The sequence below is a fragment of the Pogona vitticeps genome, chromosome 1 (genome assembly GCF_051106095.1).
Source record: "Pogona vitticeps strain Pit_001003342236 chromosome 1, PviZW2.1, whole genome shotgun sequence".
In the NCBI taxonomy this organism is placed as follows: domain Eukaryota; kingdom Metazoa; phylum Chordata; class Lepidosauria; order Squamata; family Agamidae; genus Pogona; species Pogona vitticeps.
Window position 1 is genome coordinate 225,239,236 of NC_135783.1, and position 20,023 is coordinate 225,259,258.

Genomic DNA, 20,023 nt, shown 5'->3' on the forward strand with positions numbered 1-20,023 from the left:
ACTGAGGTCTCTAATGCACATGAAGAAACAAGGCTATTTTAAAATCTCACTGGCTGCAAATAAAGTGGGGACTTTGAGGGTTTTCTGGGGCATGGAGTTTCAGAGTTCTGGCACCACCATCAAGAAATTCCTCTGCTGTGTTACAATCCCATTGCACCTCTCTGCTGTTGTCAGGATCTCCCTTACACAAGAGGGCACCCAACTGTCCTGTAAGACTTATGGGGTGGGGCGGGTGAGAGATATAGGTGGCTTCCTGGTGGAGGGGAAGAGAAGACATTAATGTGCTCCCACTGGGTTAACTTATCTTAGGATCCAACTTTATGTGTACTGTGCTTCACGTCTGGACTGCTCTATGAATACACTCACTAACACATAAATAATTATTTGAAAACTGATCAAAGAGGAAGAATGGTCCAATGCATCTAGATCTTTTTTCCGCACCTGCACACTGCTGTCCTTGGAGTTGCTGGGAGTTGCAGGGTGATGTGGTTCTAGGAAACTGTATCTGCTCTGACCCTGGTGGCTGAAGATATGCTACTGAAGAGCTATGGAAGACAAGGACGGGGCGATGGGGAGTGGGAAAGAAGAAGAATCAAAAGGATATTAAAAATGTAAACTGTTTACCACTGCCAAGATGTTGGAAATTCATGGTGGCTGCTTCCTGCAAAAGTCTGAGCCCAGATCAAACAGTGAGTCCCAGCTAAAGTAGACCCATTTGTAAGTCTACACCTATATAAAGATTTATCCATTCCCTGCGTTTTAACTCTAGGTGGGCTGAACAATTTCTTTCAGGCCCTTGAGTTCAACCTATTAATGGGGACAGGGGCAGGGGAATCACTTATCTGTTCCAGAAACAAAAAGCTAAATACCCACATCACTGCAGGCTCCCACCAGTTTGTCCAAATAGTTAAAGTTGACACACAAGTGACTAATTTTCACTCTCTGTGGAATGAAGAAAGTAGCTGAATCTTCTCTGGACTGCAGTATAACATTACTGCTTTAGCTGATTAACATTCTTGTTTCTTGCTTCAGATGTTATTTCTTGTCTTTCTTTTTTATTGTTCTTTTTATTTTAGTCATTGAAATGAGGTGTAAATGCTCTTATTGTAGGAGAAATGCTTTAAGCTTTGCTTTAAAATTAATAAATTATTTTAAAAAGTGAATCATTTACCTCAAGGGCTAAAAATTAGTGATTGAAACGCTAGCCTCCTTTCCTCACATCTTCCTGTGAATTATTCATAGACTGACTTCTGGAAAGGTGACCAGGCTTTGAAGATTACTATTAATGCAACACATTACTGCAAACTGCTGAATTTTTTTTATTTTTAAAACAGCTTGCAAAGCAAGTCGCACAAAGATCAAAGGAATCCTTGATATAAAAAAGAAATGATGTAAAGATTACCTGTAGGCAAAAATATACTCGCTGTTTTAAAGAAGTCAGAACTCTACACCAAGGTGACCTCAAATTCCATTTTACTCTGCTGCTTAAAAATAGTTGGAGAGGAGCAAACCAGTTCCCACTCTAGAACTCTCCTTGGAGTCCCTTCGTCGTGCTAACTCCAGCTTGTTTCTGGGCATTGCGTTTCTATTTGCAAACTATTTTACAGGCCCCATTTAAAATATTCTGGCTTGCATCTAGATATTTTCCACTGAAAACGGTCCTCCGTATGGCTACATCAGTTCAAACTGTACTGTTCATAATAAATCTATCTGTATTTCTATAGTTATGGCTCAGACAGATTTGGTGAGTGGTTTAAACATTTCTTCAGCTGGCTGGATAGCTCAAGTGAGTGAGGTATCTGGCTGTGGCATCAGAGGCTGGCAGTTCAATTCCCCACTGCGCATCCTAAAAGAGCCAGACTGTGTGGCTTTGGGCAACCCACATAGTCCCGGGGCATCCCCAGAAGAAGGGAGTGGTAAACCACTTCCAAATACTCTCTACCTAGAAAACCCTGCAAAGGGTTGCCATAACTCAGAATTGACTTGACAGCACACAGTTATTATTAAAAATGTCTTCATTTGCAGACAAAGCAAGTACCTGTAATTAATGAACAGACAATGTACTTAAATGCAACATGACTCTAGGTAAAGGTAAAGGTTCCCCTTGACATTTAGTCCAGTCGTGTCTGACTGTACGGTGTGGTGTTCATCCCCGTCTCCAAGCCGTGGAGCCAGTGTTTTGTCCGTAGACAGTTTCCGTGGTCACGTGGCAGGCGCTACTAGACACGGAATCCCGTTACCTTCCCACAATAGTGGTACCTATTTATCTACTCGCATTTACATGCTTTCAAACTGCTAGGAGGAATTGGCAGGAGCTGGGACAAACAATGGAAGCTCACTCCATCACGTGGATTCGATCTTATGACTGCTCGTCTTCTGACCTTGCAGCACAGAGGCTTCTGCGGTTTAACCTGCAGTGCCACCACGTCCCACAATATGACTCTAGGAAGCTATAATATCCCACTCTGATGCATATGGGTAAAAAGTAGGCCTAATTTAAGAGGAGGTGGGAACAGAGGGAATTACCACATCTGAGTTGACATTTTAAATGCTAATACAGAGCTGCCAAAGGGACGATGAAGGCAGGATTTGAGGGTAAGCAAAGATCTTCCCATCACAGGAAAAAAAAAACAGCAGATCCTGTGATACGTCTGCCTACAGCTTAAATGAGCATTATTCAGGGGACAGGAACACTTGTGTCTGAAATATACTGCTCAGACACAGCAGTTTCTTGAGTATTCCAGTCAGCAACAAACTTCAAAGTTCGTTTTTTTTTAAAAGGACACAAACCTACACAAGTAAACAGAGGGTATGTTTATGAGTCAGCATCTCTGTGAAAGCAGGCATGATTCTTTTATGTTCCACAAATATATTTTTTTCTCCTCAAACATCTGGGTGCCGTTTTTCCTATGTCATGTCTACTTCCCTTCTCCTCCATCCTTTAAGCCACACATGTTTATGTTTTATTTTTATTTTGTTTTTATTCGAAAACAAAATCTCAGAATAAAATGTGCATTTGATTTCCCTGTGTGAACATATAGGTGCGTATTTTTCTTAGAAAGAATCTAATATTTACTTACCAAATGTAATAATTTAGCAATATGATAATATTAAAGTGCAAGTCTAAGCTATATTTTCAGAACTCAGAAAGTTCAGCAATGAGAATACCTATGCATGATGCTGAACGGGATCAGTAAGGATTAAAATCCTTACTAAACTTCCAAGAGTACAGCAGCAGCAGCTAGCTAAGCCATGCACATCTGAAGGTATGCTGTAAAGACACTTTATACTAGAGAGAGAGAGAGAGATATAAAAAATTTAAGTGCTTAAAAATCAAAACAACAGCCGTTAAATGTTGTTTGGTCGAACCAGTAATAGATGAACTTCCTGCCTGCAGAATTGCATTCACTCTGTAAACCAGGGCTGAGGAACCTGTGGCCCACCATTTATTTACACCACCCAGCCTTGGTTACTGGTGAAGAATATGAGGAATTAACAGCCTATTAATATCTGAAGGGCCAAAAATTTCCTAACCCTGCAGTAGTAGAATCATAGAAAGTATTCATATTTCTACCTAATTTATTGGTGTCAAATTAACAAGCGCCAGAGATCATATATTCACATAGCTTCCTACAATTTAACTGCTTCTGAACAAAGTTGAGGTTCTGTCTCTTGCAATAACAATGAAGAACGAACAGTAGAGAGAGCAGTTTTATGAAGGGCAGGAAGAGTGGAGCAAGGAGTGTTGGAGGAAGCGAGTGTTAAGATTGAAAACCTGACACTGAGCAAATGAAATCTATGGTTGGCCAGCCAGCCAATGTTTTCTGAAACTGTAACAGAATTCTGCTATTTTGCACAAGCACAACACTTCTCAATTTTCATGACTACGGATGCTTTCCTCTCCCCCCCCCCCTTTGTACTGTAGTTACTTGGATCACTGTTGATTTAGCATACAGTTAAAACCTACACTGATCTAAAAAAACAAGGTTAAATTCACCTTAAATTATTCTGCTGTCCAGATGGAATGACACTGTAGTAAACTGGCATTCCTGATGTGGGTAGTCCTTGGTTAGCCTGGCTGGGAATAACAACTGGCTGCTGATATGTCTGCTGGGAGATTCCTTGGGACCCTTGAGCCATTGAAACCTAAGGATCATAAGCAAATTACGATCACTAATAAAACATATATTTTAAACATGACACATAGCTTGTGAAACTTCTGCTGGAAATACAAGTCTAAAGCAAGGATGGAGTCAAGATATCACCAGTTTACCTAAGTCTGGTATTCAATGAAATGGGAAAAACCAACACTCAGATCGCACACAGAGGTTCACATAAATGATTTCTGCTCCATACAAAATAATTACTTGCATGTAGAAAAGGAATCACAGGAAAGAGTTCATGCCTGGCCTTCTCCCTTGAATCTGTCTTCCTATATGCAGGGAATTCCACCCCTACTGGCAGTCTGAAATGTCTACTTCATCACCAGTGAAACTTAGGTCTTGGTCTTGATCAGAGCTTGAAAAAGTTACTGTTTAGGACTACAACTCTGGGATTCTGAGAGTGATAATTTATGTTTCTAAGTTCTCATCTGGATCAGAGCCTGTGTGATTACAGAGAATTTTCTAAGAACTCTGTCGTCCTGTCACTCCTAATATGCTCAAGAAGATGCTTTTCCTTTTCTTTTGAGCAAGCGCTGCTGTCCACAATCCATCCTCCATACTCTCTGTCTCAACTGTTTCAAAAGACTACAGCTTCTGGTTGCTGGGGATATAATGGCATACGTGGTCATGCTTGAAACCTAATATTGGTTCACAAATAGCTTTCAAACTCATGCAGCTGTGCCTGGGGAGGCAATCTGCTAAAAAGGTTTCTCTTACATAAAAATGCAAAATAAGATAACTTCTTTAGATAAAGGTAAATAGCAACTTCCTCACTATATAATTCAGACATTTTAGTTACCTGTGCTAGCTCCAGAATTCTTAAATATCAACACAAAATAATATACTGCATCCCAATACCTTACCCTTTCACAGAACAAAGGACCACAGTAACTAGAGGTGTAGGCATATGTATTTTTTGGATTACAGTTTTGAGAATTATAGTTCGAAAGGACAAATGAGCTTCCATTAACTCCTTGTAACATCTTATGTGATCTCTGTAAAGTGAACAAGGAAACTTTATCAAGAGATGGGCATGAGCCGCTGGTTTTGCAGAGTTCATGCCAGTTTTGGTTTTTTGGCTGAACAGGTGTTTGACACTTCTCAGCCAGCTTCCTCTAGTGGGTGCCCACTCAGAGGCAGCACTTGGAGGAGGCAGGGTAGCTGAGGTGCTGCTTCTGAGTTAGTGCCCGCCAGAGGAGATGGGCTGAGAAAGTGCCAAACACCTGTATGGCCAAGAAACAAAGCAGCACAAATTGCCAAACCAGCAGGTCATGCTCATCTCTATTTAGGTAAAGGTTCCCCTTGACATTTTCAATCCAGTCGTGTCCAACTTTAGGGGGCGGTGCTCATCCCGCTTTTCAAGCCGTAGAGCCAGAGCCTGTCCGAAGACAGTTTTCTGTTGTCATGTGGCCAGAGTGACTAGAGAACACCCTTTTATCTTCCCACCGAGATGGTACCTATTTATCTACTCGCATTTACATGCTTTCGAACTGCTAGGTTGGCGAGGAGCTGGGACAAAGCGATGGGAGCTCACTCCATTGCGTGGATTCGATCTTCTGACCCTGCAGCACAGGCTTCTGTGGTTTAGCCCACAGCGCCACCAGGGTTTAAAATGGAGACTAGTAACTGTGAGGTGCTTCTCTCCTCCAGCCCTAGAATTAACCAACCATTCTGTTTCTTAAGCAAGAAGGCTGTGTAAGTTTCTATCCATCTTCTTTTGCAAGTGAACAAACAGTTCCAGTTCTGCTTGGTGGAGCTTTAGTATTTAGAAAATCAATTATAAACAGCTGCAATGACAGAATGATAAATAACAGCTTACTTGATACGATGGCACAGGAGGATATGGGACAAGTACACCTTGGATCTGGTTTCCAATATTGTTGGGTTGGCCACCGACTAGGTTTTGGTTTTGAGATTGCTGGACGCCAACTAAACCCTGGTAGTTTTGCTGCTGGTTAGGCATAACTTGGTAGCCTGTAAATAAATAAATATTATATATATAAATGATATTTTTTTTCAAAACTTGTTTTGACATGTTACTGTAAAAGAAAATTTATACCAAGTGCTCTTTAGATAATAGCCACAGCTTTGTTATAGCATCAGAGCTGTTTCCCTGTTAAGTTTATCTTATTCTGCCATAATGTTAAATACCATTATAAACACCAACAGAGACAACAGCCTCCAGAAATGGACTGCCCAGCTTATGCAACAATGGTCCTTCTTACATATTGTAACAGCAGCACTGCTAGATAAAGTCACACACAATAGATACATGGGATGATACTGCTGGGACTGGCAAATCCCCACAATCCACTATTTATTTGTCACACAGCATTCTGCTTGTGTACGTACATCTGTTAAATGTGACTAACAGCTGGTATATTATTTTTATCAAAATTAATGTTAATTGCCATACTGGATTCAAACAGCTTTTCTTATTCTAATCATGACCTATAATTTTAAATGTAAATGTCTGCTGGCATTAAGATCACAATGCTATGAATCCATCAATGTGTTTTTCCTCCCTTGCTATAAGCTATCTCACACTTGTGAGCAATCCAAAACAATATAAATATTATCTGTCTCTGTATATTCCAGTTGATGACCTATGTATACCCGATTCAACATGCGCGAACAAGACAAAGCTCACTGTTCATCTGATTTTTGAAGATTAGCAAGTGAAGTGCATTTATTTGTATGTTAAAATGGTTAAAAGTTTGGCTCTCTTTGTGTTTTAGAACAGTTCTTAGAATACAAAAAGGACCCAGGTCATATTCTTGCAACTATTCCTCCCCAATGCAAGGATCTGCTTACACACTTCCCCATCACTTGGCCCAAAATATCCAGATATTCTACAGAATGGTCTTGGGAAGCTTCAAATGGGCTATGAGAGATGAAACTCACCCCTCTGGAGTTCTCTGGATAAAGAGTATTAGAGGCATCTTTCTATCTCTAACTTCATGCATGCAGTTCAGAGAAGAACAGGGCTAAAAAAAATCGAAGAGCTAAAACACTATTCAGGCAGCAGAAATGACTTACATGGTGAGAGGTTTTAGGATGAACTCATGTGCACAGGCTTTTCACCTGAGCAGAGTCTATTCTGAGTAGCTGTTTTGGCAGGTGACAACTTTACCCTCTCTAGTGTGTATGTCCTAGTGCACCCCATTGGTTTTATCTCAATTCTGTGTTCATCACATGGAAGAATTACATATATCAGAACTAACAGAGGGGAAGAGGGTAGGTTGTATGAGTTCATAGATGACCACTCAAAGAACAACAGTTACAGTGGACCCTCTACTTAAGGAATTAATCCGTATTGGAATGGTGGCTGCAAGTCGAAAAGTCTGTAAGTCGAATCTCCATTGACCTACAATGCACTGAAAACCAATTACCGTATTTTTCGCTCCATAAGACGCACCTTTCCATAAGACGCACCAATTTTTTAGGAGAAGAAAACAGGAAAATTTAATCTGTTTTCTTAGCTCCATAAGACGCACAGACTTTCCACACCCCTGTTTTGTGGGAAAAAAGTGAGTCTTATGGTGCAAAAAATACAGTAATCCCATAACCAGTGGTTTTTATTCTATTTTTATTCCATTTTGGTTTTTTTCTGGTCTGTAAGTCGATTCTCTGGCTGCAAGTCGAATCTAAATTTTGCAGCCAGAGAAGTCTGTAACTCGAAAAGTCTGTAAGTTGAGCCGTCTGTAAGTTGAGGGTCCACTGTACAGGTAAGCAGCCTGTTCTTTGTGGGCTCTTGAACTAAGAAGTACAGTATGTGTGACTTGTTAGCTGACTTGTCATGCCACTATAGTTGAGAGAGCCATTTTTCCAAGGAAGGCATCTGCTATAGCACGTTTAAAAGAGCATAGTGGAAGTAGATGTTTTCCCATGTAACAAGCAGGAATAATAGTCCAGACTACCCATTCTGATATGTTTTGAGAAAAAACAGGGAATTCTTTTCTACATTCTTGGTAGATGTCTTGCAGCATTCTGAATCATTCAGTCTGATGTATGTCAAAAACTTTTGACCTCTGAACATCTAAGGCCTGAAGAGACATCTTTGAAATAAAATAATTGTTGACACTATATCCTGGTTGAAATGTATAGCTTTGACTACTTTGGGCAAAAAAGTTATGCAGTATCTGATCTCAAAACCACTCTTTTTATAAATACCCAAATACTGTACGGTGGGTCAGAAGAGATAGTCCATAGCTTACTTGCCCTCCTAGCAGATGCAATGGCTATTAAAAACATGGTCTTCCAAGACAGCAAGTGATAATCTATAGTCACTAGTAGTTCAAAAGGAGACTGTGAGAAAACATGGGACTTAAGACCATACATAAATTATTAAAGATACCAGAAGGATGGTATTATGTAGCTATTTTTTTTAATGTTTAATCAAAGATTGGGCAAACAATGAAGAACCTGTCTGGTAGGTCCCTGCTCTAGTCGCCAAGTAAACCTTATGACTATAAATTGTGGTACCACTGAAGTCAAGAACAGCATACATGACACTTGTATAGATTTGATATATTTCACTGAAAACTTTGTATTTATAGAAGTACATACAAAGGATAGAAAGATTCTGAGAAGCGCTTAAAATTAACTTTTTTATTTTGTGAGAGTATGCAGAGGTGAATTCTCCAGGAAATGAGAGGAAGGACATGAGAGAGTCACCTCTTATCCTATGGGAAGAAGTTCAACTGTGCAGAAAGCATGAGGTATATGCGTATTTTTTGCAGTACTATACAAATTTCATTTGGAATACCTTCCTCCCTATCATGATTAGAATAAAAGAAACATATCAAGATGCTGAACCTGTAATCCATTTTCCTCCCAATGGTTCTGTGGGTTATTTTCAAATTAAAACTGCCAGAGTACCTTCAGTGATCAAACAAACTATGCAGGGTAAAATAAAGCCTCCTGTTGTGAAAAACAGCATTAGAATTTAAACTACAGTATATGAAGAATGCATGCACAAAATACAGAAAGTGCTGCAACTCCAATTTTTTCATTTTTCAGGGCTTGCAGCATCGCTATGGAAATTATTCAGTGTCTTCTGGCACTCTTGTGCAGCTGAAGCAGAAATCAATTTTCCACACTGACAGAGGAACTAGGACGATATAAAACTGATTGCTAACACGCTGCCCCACAGGGCTCCAAAGCACATTTCTATTTTTAGCTTCACTATTCCACCTCAGAATACCAAGATACATGAAGGAAACACAGCACTCAGCAAGAAAAGAAGCCAGAGCAGAAGCAACACCTACTGTACTGAAACAGATGGTTTTATTTTCCAGCAGAGCTACTAAAGTGTAGTTTAAAAAAAACATACACACCCTTGTTTGTCAAAACAAAAACGGATCCCACAGACTGTGAACAAGGAACAGGAATTCTGCAGTATTACCTTTCTTCAATTGTAACAATTATAATTACCCTGCTTATAATACCAGGAGTCATGTTGTGTACACAGATCAGTTAGAAAGGAGCACTGCTTTCCTCAATGAAATGCAAATCTGAAGGACAATAGTATTAACGCGAATACACAGGACATACAAAATAGACCTGAAGAAGCCTGTCAAAGATGTTCTTGGTCATAATCTACTTCTGAGCATCATCCCCCCCCCCCATATTTTTAGTGATACCTTTGTAAGTACAGGTTTTGCTGAGTATTTTAAGAAGGGAAGAACAGCATATGCTCCTTGATCAGAAAACAACAATCCAAGACACACACACTTGAAACCCCTTTAAAAAGGAAGCTAGGAAGCAGCTGAAAAAGAGACCGGTTCACTGTGAGAAATGTAACCCTCTCAGACAGTGTTACGGCCCCGAATCCAACAGCTCATGAATAAAGCTAAACTATTCTACAGAGCAGTACATATATATTAAGTCTGGTTAATCACAGACACACATAAAGCCACATGTGTTTACATACACTACAAACAGATATTTTGGCAATTATTTTAACTAATTATGAAATATTAAACTGCAATATAAAAGCTACAGATAATTATTCATGAAAACATTTAACACTCAGGATTTAAATGCTTATTCTCAAGGATGAAGAGGAGACCTCATACTTCAGGACCACCATATTTTGCAGATACTTGGGCATTTCTCTACTTCTATCTACGGTATTGATTTTTACTGCTGGATATCTCTCTAAACCACCCATGTCTAACTCCAAGCAATGTTCAAACCTGGCAAGTTTCTCCAGATTTCAGCAGCTTGAACCTCACTCACCAAGTACTAACTGTTCTAGAAGCTTCTATACTATTATTGTAACACATCACTTGCTCCAAACTCTGCCTGTGTTAGGGCACCAGCTTCTCAGAAACACAGCCATTCTGGTACAGTCAGCTAAACTGCAGGCAAGGCGTTTCACAGAAAGGGAGCAGTAAATAACATAACAAGCAATGAAAACTGCTGATCAAAGTGGTAAAGATTTAGGGCAGTGTTCAAAGCATCACGTAACTACTTCTGCACTAACAAAAGAGTTTGTGTCTGCATTCCATTAATGGTAGCCTCCCACAACAGGGCACGACAAAATGTGCCACAAACAAACCAGAAATGGGAAAAAAAGGCAGTGGACTATGGTTATAGTGCAAACAGAGGCCCTTAGGAATACCTGAAGTATGTCTAAAGCACTCTGTCAATTGCTTAAGTCCCAAGTGGTTTTATAAGGATATTCATATTATTCTGATTTAGGTAAAGGCATTTCCCAGCAGGTAGCTGCACAGTCACAGTTGCAACAAAAAGCAAGAAGTCTTATGGCACTTTAAAATATAGTAAGTTTTATCTGACATATAGTATAATCGACTATAGCCATTTCCCCCCTGATTTATTTGAAGAACTGTGCTACAATTCACAAAAGCTTACGCCAAAGAAAACTGGTTGGTCTTTTAGGTGACATACAAGAAAACAGGAAAATATAATCTGTTTTCTTCGCTCCATAAGATGCACAGACTTTCCACCCCCCTGTTTTGTGGGAAAAAAGTGAGTCTTATGGTGCAAAAAATACAGTACCTTGTTCTTTCAGCAAAAGACAGAATTCTGTTATGGATTGATGCCCTATCAACAGTCTGTTTTTAAACACTGTTAAACATTGTATTCGCGAAGGCTGTCCTCTGAAGATGCCGGCCACAGAGACTGGCGAAACGTTAGGAAGAACAACCTTCAGAACACAGCCAAAGAGCCCGAAAAACCCACAACAACCATTGTTAAACATTGTTCAAGAACAACTGCTGACACAGTTCATAAAACAATTTTATTAGAATTCTCTTCTTCTTTTGAATGTGTGTGTGCACGCGCGCACCCCCCCCACACACCTTCCTCAACGTGGCTACAAATGGTCAGTCTGCACAGTAGGTAGCATCTGGCCTTTCAGTTGCCACTATTCTCAGTGTCTTTTCACCTTTGGAGGAGATACTACCTATTATGGCTGCTTTTAATGTAACCACTACAGATTTTAATAAACAATTCATCTGGAATCTGTGTGCACAGCTGGGAAGTGCATCAAACAGTCTTTGTAGTCTAATAACAAACCTACCCCTTACTTGTAGTTTAAATACAAACAAGAGCTTTTTCAGGCAAATCAACACCGGTGCAAGACCTGACCCAAAGAAATCTGAACTATGCCTAAATCCAGGACACAATCATCCTAAGTAGCTAAACCTTTGTTCATCACTACTAATTTACCTGAAAAGAGAACAAAGGCATGCTCACCACCAATATAAGAGTTGACACTGACATAATCAACCAGAATGACTTTTTAATTGAAATAATATTAGCTGTGGGTCCAATGGCAATTTTATATATATTTTAATTGTATTTTAATTGTTCTGAATTTTTATTGTATTTTAAATGTTGTAAGCCGCCCAGAGACCTTTGGGTAATGTGGACAGCATATAAATTAAATAAATAATAAATAAATAATAAAATAATAATAATAATAAAGAGATGAGGCTTTGAAATAAAGCTATGCTTAAGTGAATCAATCAGTCAGTCAAGAGCATTAAGACATACACATATGATGGAGTTTATTTAACTCAAATTGCCTTGCTTGATTTACTTCTTACTTTACGAAAAACTGCCCCTTTCATAGAACACAAGTTTTCCTGGTAACAGACCACAATCTGTAGAATAAGAACGTCAAATGATCTTAAATTACTAGCTAAATAAGATGCAAAGAGAAAAAAAATGCACAGAAAATACATTAAATATGGCTGTGATTTTCAGAGTAGAGATGGAGAAACATAATAAACTAAGAGCAGTAAGAAATACTTGTACGTAGGTCTTTTACTTAAGGTAAACTATGATGGAAGGCTCCAGTTTCAGTGTAATTAGCAGCCAACATGAGATGTGAATATATTTAAGCTATGACGAAAATGTTGATCTATGTCAATCTGACACTTTATTAGAAATGCTTTGTATCTCCAAGAATGGACAGACAAGGTCTTCACTAATGTCCTTAACTCACAAAAATAATGTTCCTGTCCTGTCCAGTCACTTGGTATTTATGAAGTTCAAAAGATTTCAAAGAAGAACATAATTCCAATAGATAGGACTATTACCAGCACTTCTAAGCTGAAACATACTGCTTTCTTCATTACAGAGTTTTCAGTTCTTCACATTACCTCCCCCTGAACTGCCCAGTCTCCTGAAGTACATTATTTTGGGGACGAGTTGGGGGATACCACAAACCTGTCTGCTGTGCAGGCTGTGGCAGTGGCTGGTTTTGCTGTGTGTTGTAGTGAACCGAAGTAACTGGCCGATACTGTTGACTGGAGTGCGGATACTGGCCAGGAGCACAGTAACAGGCTGGCATCTGAAAGAGAGTAGCCCAGAGGTACAAATCCAAATGATAACAGATCAAAAGAGCACATAAACATCAAAGCTTAAAAAATAACATGGTGAAAACAGGAACATTGTAATGCTATCAAAAATATTCCTACTCCCTGCATTTTTAAATGAAAAATTAATTGTATTCAGCTATACTATTCATTCAGAAGGAAAAATAAAATTGTCTAGTAGTGAAGTAATAGAACTGCTATCACAAATGCAGAAAACTCTCGTATAAGTGTCAACAACGACAACAACAGGTTAATTAAGCATGCTATAGCAAGCTATGGATGCCTGTTGTTCTCCTTAAAAACAAAAATTTTCATGCTTTCTGCCACCAACAAACTGTTTTAATTTAGACCAACATTTTACAATTAAGCAAAACCTAATAGGTAAACTCCAAGAGTGAAATAAGAGTAAAAGTCTGTATTTATGGAATAAGGTACAGTGGTGCCTCGCTTAGCGATGTTAATTTGTTCCAAAAAAATCGCTGCTAAGTGAAATGTGGTTTCCCATTGAAATGCATTGAAAACCGGATAATCAGTTCCAATAGGAACGAATTGCCGTCCTTAAGCAAAAATCGCCATAGGAAACATCGCTAAGCGAAACGCGGTTCCCCAATTGAAATGCATTGAAACCTATTCAATGCATCTCAATGGGGGAAAAATACAACAATAAATTAAAAAAGAGTCAGAACAAAGTCAAATTTGGTTAACAAAGGGTTTATTAAGTGCACTTTATGATTTCAAACATTTTAAACAGTAAACTTTAACTTTATAAATAACAGAAAAACATTTAAAAAACAGCAAACATGAGGCTGTTTAAACCATCGTTAAGTGAAACAAGGGACCCAAAATTTAATTGCTATGCGAAGCATGGTCTCAACCATCGCTAAGCGAAAATCGCCCATAGGGACCATCGCTAAAGGAAGCGCAAAAACACTCTGAAAAAGTCACCGCTAAGCGATTTCGTTGCTAAATGGAGAGCCCGTTAAGCGAGGCACCACTGTATAAGGCAAAATCCTGCTGTGTAACTATGCAGCCATAACTCAACATTGCATCCATAACAGCTATGATAGCACTGAGGTGGAAGTGCTGTCCATGAAGCCCTTCTGCTGGCGTGCTTGGTTGTGCTTGGGACACATGACCAATGCTAAATCAAACTGCACAACTGTTTGTTGCTGGGTAAAATGACCAGCACATTTATGTAGTCATAAAACTATGTTATACTGACATGAACAGGATTTTGTTCATAATCTTGTTAGAATTAGGAATTCCAATCTATTAAAAGGATTACAGGAACCATACATAGGCTATGGCAGGAAGAGGCAAGGTTTAATTTTTTAAAAATTCCCTGACTGATGTCAACAGCCTTATGCTACCAAACCTACACCAACAGGATTTCATCCAGTAAAAAATAATGGGAACAGACAACCCCATTAAAAGCCAAATCCATCAATGAAGATTCAATCAACAGGTAGCATGAATGGTGTATGAATCCATATTCCAATATTTTAAAGATCTTGTTACCTGTGGCATTGGTTGCTGCATATATCCCTGTTGCTGAAGAACTTGCTGGTTGACAGGGTGGTTGGATGCACTGTAATTAGGAGTGGGAACGGGTTGGCCAGGGGGCGGCGGCGGGGCTGGTGGGGGAGGTGGGGCAGTTGCTATGATAAAACCAGATTGCTGTTGGGGCTGAAGGACAACTGTGGATTGAAACATGGTGGCATGAGGATCAGCAGTATCCCCAGAGGGCTGTCGGGAGAGACTCATATGGCTAAACTGGGATCCTAGGTTGTCTTGCTGTAATCAGAGAAAAACAATAATAATCATTATTCCTCTTTGGAATTCATGTGAAAAGGCAGAGTTGCTTTAAAAAAAACAGCTTACTACTAAACATAAAGTCATGAAGTACTCTCTGACCCTGAGACAATATTAGCAATGAAAGCATCTGACAGAGCTTAGAAAAGTTAACTTTTTAAAAGACAGTATCTCCATAGGCCTGTAGCCACCAAGAATTACAGAAAAAAAATCACTTTTTTGAGCTCTGCATTTACGTGAAAATATGTTTGATTGATATTAGATATTTTTTAAAAAATCTGTTGTCAGTAGTAGAGTTTGATAATTTTTTAATTATATGTAAACATTTACTGACAAAGAAACAAAAACTGTGGGGAATTTTTGGAAAGATTTCTAAGAATCTAATGAAGGAGTGGTATAATTCATAGGAAAGAGGAATGGAAAGAGTGAATTTGAACTTGATACCTAGATAAAATTCCACCAGTTCGAACACTGTTCATTTTTTGGAGACTGTCCTAAGTAAACTGGATAAAAGTATACCACATACATACACAAGAAAACCACTCATACAGTACAATTTTTTTAAAAATTGATGGTCTCATTACACTGTAAGGCATTGTTCACTGAGGACCTGCTTTTTCCACCTTGTACTAGACCAGACCTCCTAAAGTACCTCTCTAAACTTGCAGGACTCCATTTGCAGAGCATGCCTATGGATATTTTCTTTGATGGCATTCCCACTTAGTTCAATGCTTACCTAGTCCCATGTAAGCATAAAAGGGACTGCAAACTGTTTGTGAACAAACTGTTGCTGTTATGCCAGGTCTTGTGCCTTAAGAATAAAGGAAACACCATGCTAGATCAGACCCATTGCCTGACTGGTTCAGCACTCTAACCTCACACTGCCCAACCAGTCACTTATGGCAGGAGTAAGAATAATGCCAGCCCATGCAGGTTCCAAACAGCATACAATTTATAGAAGCTCCTGTGAGCTCCTTCGCTGGGAGTCAAAATTTGGCCCTAAAATGGAAACATTACTGTTCCTGGAAGCTTCAAGAATGGCAATTCTCTTTGAAAGCAAGGGGTTCTTTCCAACGGTATTTTTTTTTTTGGGGGGGGGGGGAAGTGAATGAAAAATCTATATTTTTAGATGGCTTGTGGCAAGACCAAAATTAGCCCCTGGACCTTTCCCACAGCAACCTACAAGAAGCATAAAACAGGAGATGGATGGAGAAGCATGTTCCTATTTGCAATCCTCAGCCATGACTGTTTCAGAGGCATCCTGCCTCACATCATGGAGGCAAGATTTAGCTATAATGATTTTGCAACCAATGGTAGTATTTTCCTCCACATTTCCTTTTTAAAGTTGCCTGTCATTGCTATAGCCCATGGTAGCAATTTCAACAGTTCCACTTTCATGATTCTGTCCTGTGTCTCTTACCACTCAGCTGGATGATTCTGAGTCCCTGTATAAGTGGAGAAATGCTTCTCCATATCCACATTTCTTCTACAATATGATTAATTCTGTCTACTGTACATTCCATTAATTTCCCCTTCTTCTCAGCTAAGTAACTCCAAATGCTGTATCTTTCCACCCTGTGGGAGTTGTTCCTACCCTCTGATAACCTCAGTTCCTCTTTTCTGCACAAAAGTGCTAATTCTTTAAAAAGTGGAAATTACAAGTTAGAGAACCTTCAATTCCTCTCATCCTACTCATTTCCCTCATATAAATATGCATCTCCACAGCAACACTAACATATGTGCTTATTTTAAATGATATAGATATTTAACATGATCACTGATTAAGAATAAATGTCAAAAGAATGCCTTATTACTGAATTTAAATAACATCAGACTCCAAGACAAATATCATACAGTTTAGTTATGAAAGACATTTTTAGAATACCTCCTAAAGGGCAATATACTGGAAGCAAACTGGACAAGCTTTTATTGAGTTATAGGGCCTGCTAGACCATACCAAACATGTATCTAGTCTAGTATTCTTTTCCCTGCAATGGTCAATCACAGTGGGAAGCCTGCCAGCAGCACATGAAAGAAACAGACTTTACTGCTACTGTCCTGCAGCACCTGGTGTGCAGGGTCTGGGTACCTCTGATCCTGTAGACAGTAGAAGGCCACAAGGACTAGCAGCCATCTTGACTAGTGGCTGCATTCATGACCCTCCAGGGACCTGCCTGGTCCTCTTTTGAAAGCCATTGAGACCAAAACGTGTACGTATCTTCCCAACTTGCTGTTCACCCAATATCCTCCTTTGAGCAAGCTGAATAACTTGCAGCAAGGAGAATCTTATCTTGAGAAAGGAAGTTCAGCACCTGAGTCTGAGGAATACAACCAAGCTAGAAAGCTTAAAATCCAAATGTAGACAAACTCCGGTTCCCTGTATAAAAGTCCAGTAGATAATGTTTTATTTTAAGGGAAGATGACACAAAGTAAAACACCTGGGTGCAGTGGGGGAAGGTCAGATGAAGAAACAGCCAGGGAAGGCTATACTTTCCATTAATTCACAATAAAGCCTACCTTCTCCCTTTGACTCACTTTTGTATTCCTGTGACTGTCGAGATATATTTGAATAATGAAGTCAGTCAGTAATTATTTTGCGCATAAACACCCCACACATAACAGCTAATCTAGCAAAGATTCTCTCATGCACAGAAGAGATGAGTAGAAGATAATATACCACAGTATATTGCTGGGTAGATGAGACTGGCAGGAGCGGGGGTGGATAAGTGACTGTGGAGAATTGAACAGGCTGTGAAGAAGGCTGAAGAGGTCGGATAGGCTGAAGAAGTAACAGTTGAACATACACAGTTAACAACAACCAAGCAAGAAGAAATGGAAGTGGGAATATTACTTTTTGGTTAAATAAATAAATATATAAAAAGATACAGCACCCTCCATATTAACTATTTAACCGCATATATGATTAATGCAAGAGTCAGATTACTGGGAATGCACCAAATAATGGACGTTAAAACTCAACAGTAAATAATGAGCATCTATCTAGAACCGTGATTACTTCCTACCTTTAAATGAAGCTGCAAAGCATAAGCAAAACAACAAATTTATAATGTTCTTAACATTTAAAAATGGAACACATGCACACTTAACTATACTAGATTATCTTGTTGCTTTAGGAAAACACAGCTTTCTTGACCAAAGTGTGTCTTCCAACTTATAAAGAACAGGCAAACATTTATTTCACAATACATTTCCACAACAATCTACCATTTCCTCCTCATCAGTTGGCAAGAGCATTCAGTAAAGCATTGCATATTTGACATGTGCACCTGTGATAGGATGTGATTGGCTGCTGGCTGTTGCTGAGGTTGCATGGGAGGTGGTGGCGGCTGCTGAGAAGGTCCAGGCACTTGGTTTCTAATAGGTTGTTGAGACATAGGAGGATTATACACAACTGGAGTGCCATCTGGATTAATGAATGGCTGACCTAGAAGGTGAGAGGTGACAGTACAAATTTTGCTGACCAATGCAATTTACTAACAAACTGCAACACTGTCCATTTAACAAAACCTAAACTGTATCATGGATGACATCTCAAGCAAACCAGTTTCACAGCAATGCTAAATCACACTTCAGTTTAATTCATCATTTCATTCCCCCCCCCTTTTCTTTTCTATAATAGTGGGAAAGCTAAGAAAAAGGCTGAAAACTTCCCAAGTGATCTCCCATTCAAACATTTCTCAGGTTAGATACTGCTTAGCTTCAGCAGTGGAATCAATACAATAGGCCTTCAGGTGGCTCTCAACAAAAGGCAGTATAAGAACGCACTCTATCCATTTCCAACCTATGGGCATTACAAGAAGGAATTTATATTATAAGCCAATTTTAGCCATTTTGCCTGCCACTTCTACGAGTACAGTAATAATGTTTTATTTTAAAACATAGTGACCAGAATCTTGTTCATTAGTCATGGTAGCATCAAGCGCTATGGTGGAGGTGGTCACAGTGAATTGTCACTGGTTAGGTAAGTTACTGCTTGTATCCCTTGTTGTCTGAACTGGTGTGCAACAAGGGATATTAGTAGCAGTTAAGAGTGGCAATGAGCTGCTGTGATTTACACCATTTTATTTGCCCTGGAATCACAAGCTGTTAGAATTCTGCTCAGGACAAACAAGAACCCTCCACAAAGCAGAGAAACATAATTTAATATGCATCTTCATTATTACCCATCATTTTTACATCACCAAGTACCGATATATAATTTTAATGAAATTCTCTGAGGCGTTAAAATACACGCTACTTGAAAATTAAGAGATAAAGTAGTGGGGAGGGAGGGGGAGAAAGGCAAAAGCTCATTTGTGGTGTCAAAACATTTCAAACACATTATTGCAAATTTATTAATAAAAGAGGGACATCCACAACTGGATACCAACCTGTTTGAGGATTGATCAGAATACTTCCAGGTGGTATGCCTGCCGCTTCCAACGGAAGCAAAAAGAAGCTACTGCTAGAAGGCGCCACTTGCCCACTTATGCCACCGTCAAAGGAAAGAGTACTACTAGTGCTGACAGTTGGATAGACAGCAGATGTGCCATGACAAGGCTGGCTGAGAGCTGTGACTGGAAGAGGCTGCTGGGTGTGAGAAAGAGAACCCGTGGATGACCCTACACTACTAGAAGACTCTGAACCTAGGAAAGGAGTAACGAGAAATGGATTTTACCTAGAGATAGAATAATATCATGCACATTTAAATATGCAGGTTGTTATTCAAAGGCTTACCCATTAAATGCACAGCCTGAACTATAGCAGCTCCCCCTCCCACCACCCCAAAGCAGCTGTTCCCCACTTGAAGAGTTGTGTCCGCTACCAACATGCCAAGCTGTGAGAATGAGAGCCTCTCTTCAACTATTCTCACCTTTGCCCAGATCTTGACCCTCATGCCATGCAGAGAGCACAATAAAGCAGAAAGGCAACAAAACAGTGTTTGCATACATCACAAAAAATATCTAGGCAATGAAAAAGCAGGCTCAGGCAACCAAAAGCACAACACGTCTTCAAAGGAGGACCCCACAAAATAATCCCCAAGGCCCTGAGAGGCACAGCCCAGGAGTTTATCTACTGAATCATCAGATAGTAGTACTGTCAGCAAAAAGCCAATCCTATAGGCAGAATCAAGCCTACACTAAGCCACAATGATTTAAATGGGAACAACTCATTCTCAGAACGGGACCTGAAACA

General features: G+C 39.5%; 1 protein-coding gene across 16 annotated transcripts in view; it reads right to left on the reverse strand.

The window, feature by feature from the left end:
* Window positions 1-20,023, reverse strand: part of R3HDM1 (R3H domain containing 1) — a 65,589-nt gene that overhangs the window by 8,347 nt on the left and 37,219 nt on the right. For 9 of the 16 annotated variants that reach the window (XR_013537146.1, XR_012082074.2, XM_020779656.3 and 6 more), the window contains 8 exons: window positions 19,219-19,473; window positions 18,115-18,272; window positions 17,505-17,606; window positions 14,534-14,809; window positions 12,867-12,990; window positions 5,983-6,137; window positions 3,998-4,146; window positions 442-545 (listed from right to left, as the gene is read on the reverse strand). Coding sequence is in view for 14 of the 16 variants with exons in the window: in XM_020779656.3 (XP_020635315.3) it covers window positions 442-545; window positions 3,998-4,146; window positions 5,983-6,137; window positions 12,867-12,990; window positions 14,534-14,809; window positions 17,505-17,606; window positions 18,115-18,272; window positions 19,219-19,473 (1,323 nt within the window). In the remaining 2 variants the exon portion in view is untranslated. The remainder of the gene's footprint in view (window positions 1-441; window positions 546-3,997; window positions 4,147-5,982; window positions 6,138-12,866; window positions 12,991-14,533; window positions 14,810-17,504; window positions 17,607-18,114; window positions 18,273-19,218; window positions 19,474-20,023) is intronic. The other 7 variants (XM_020779655.3, XM_020779654.3, XM_078377049.1 and 4 more) reach the window with 3 other exon arrangements.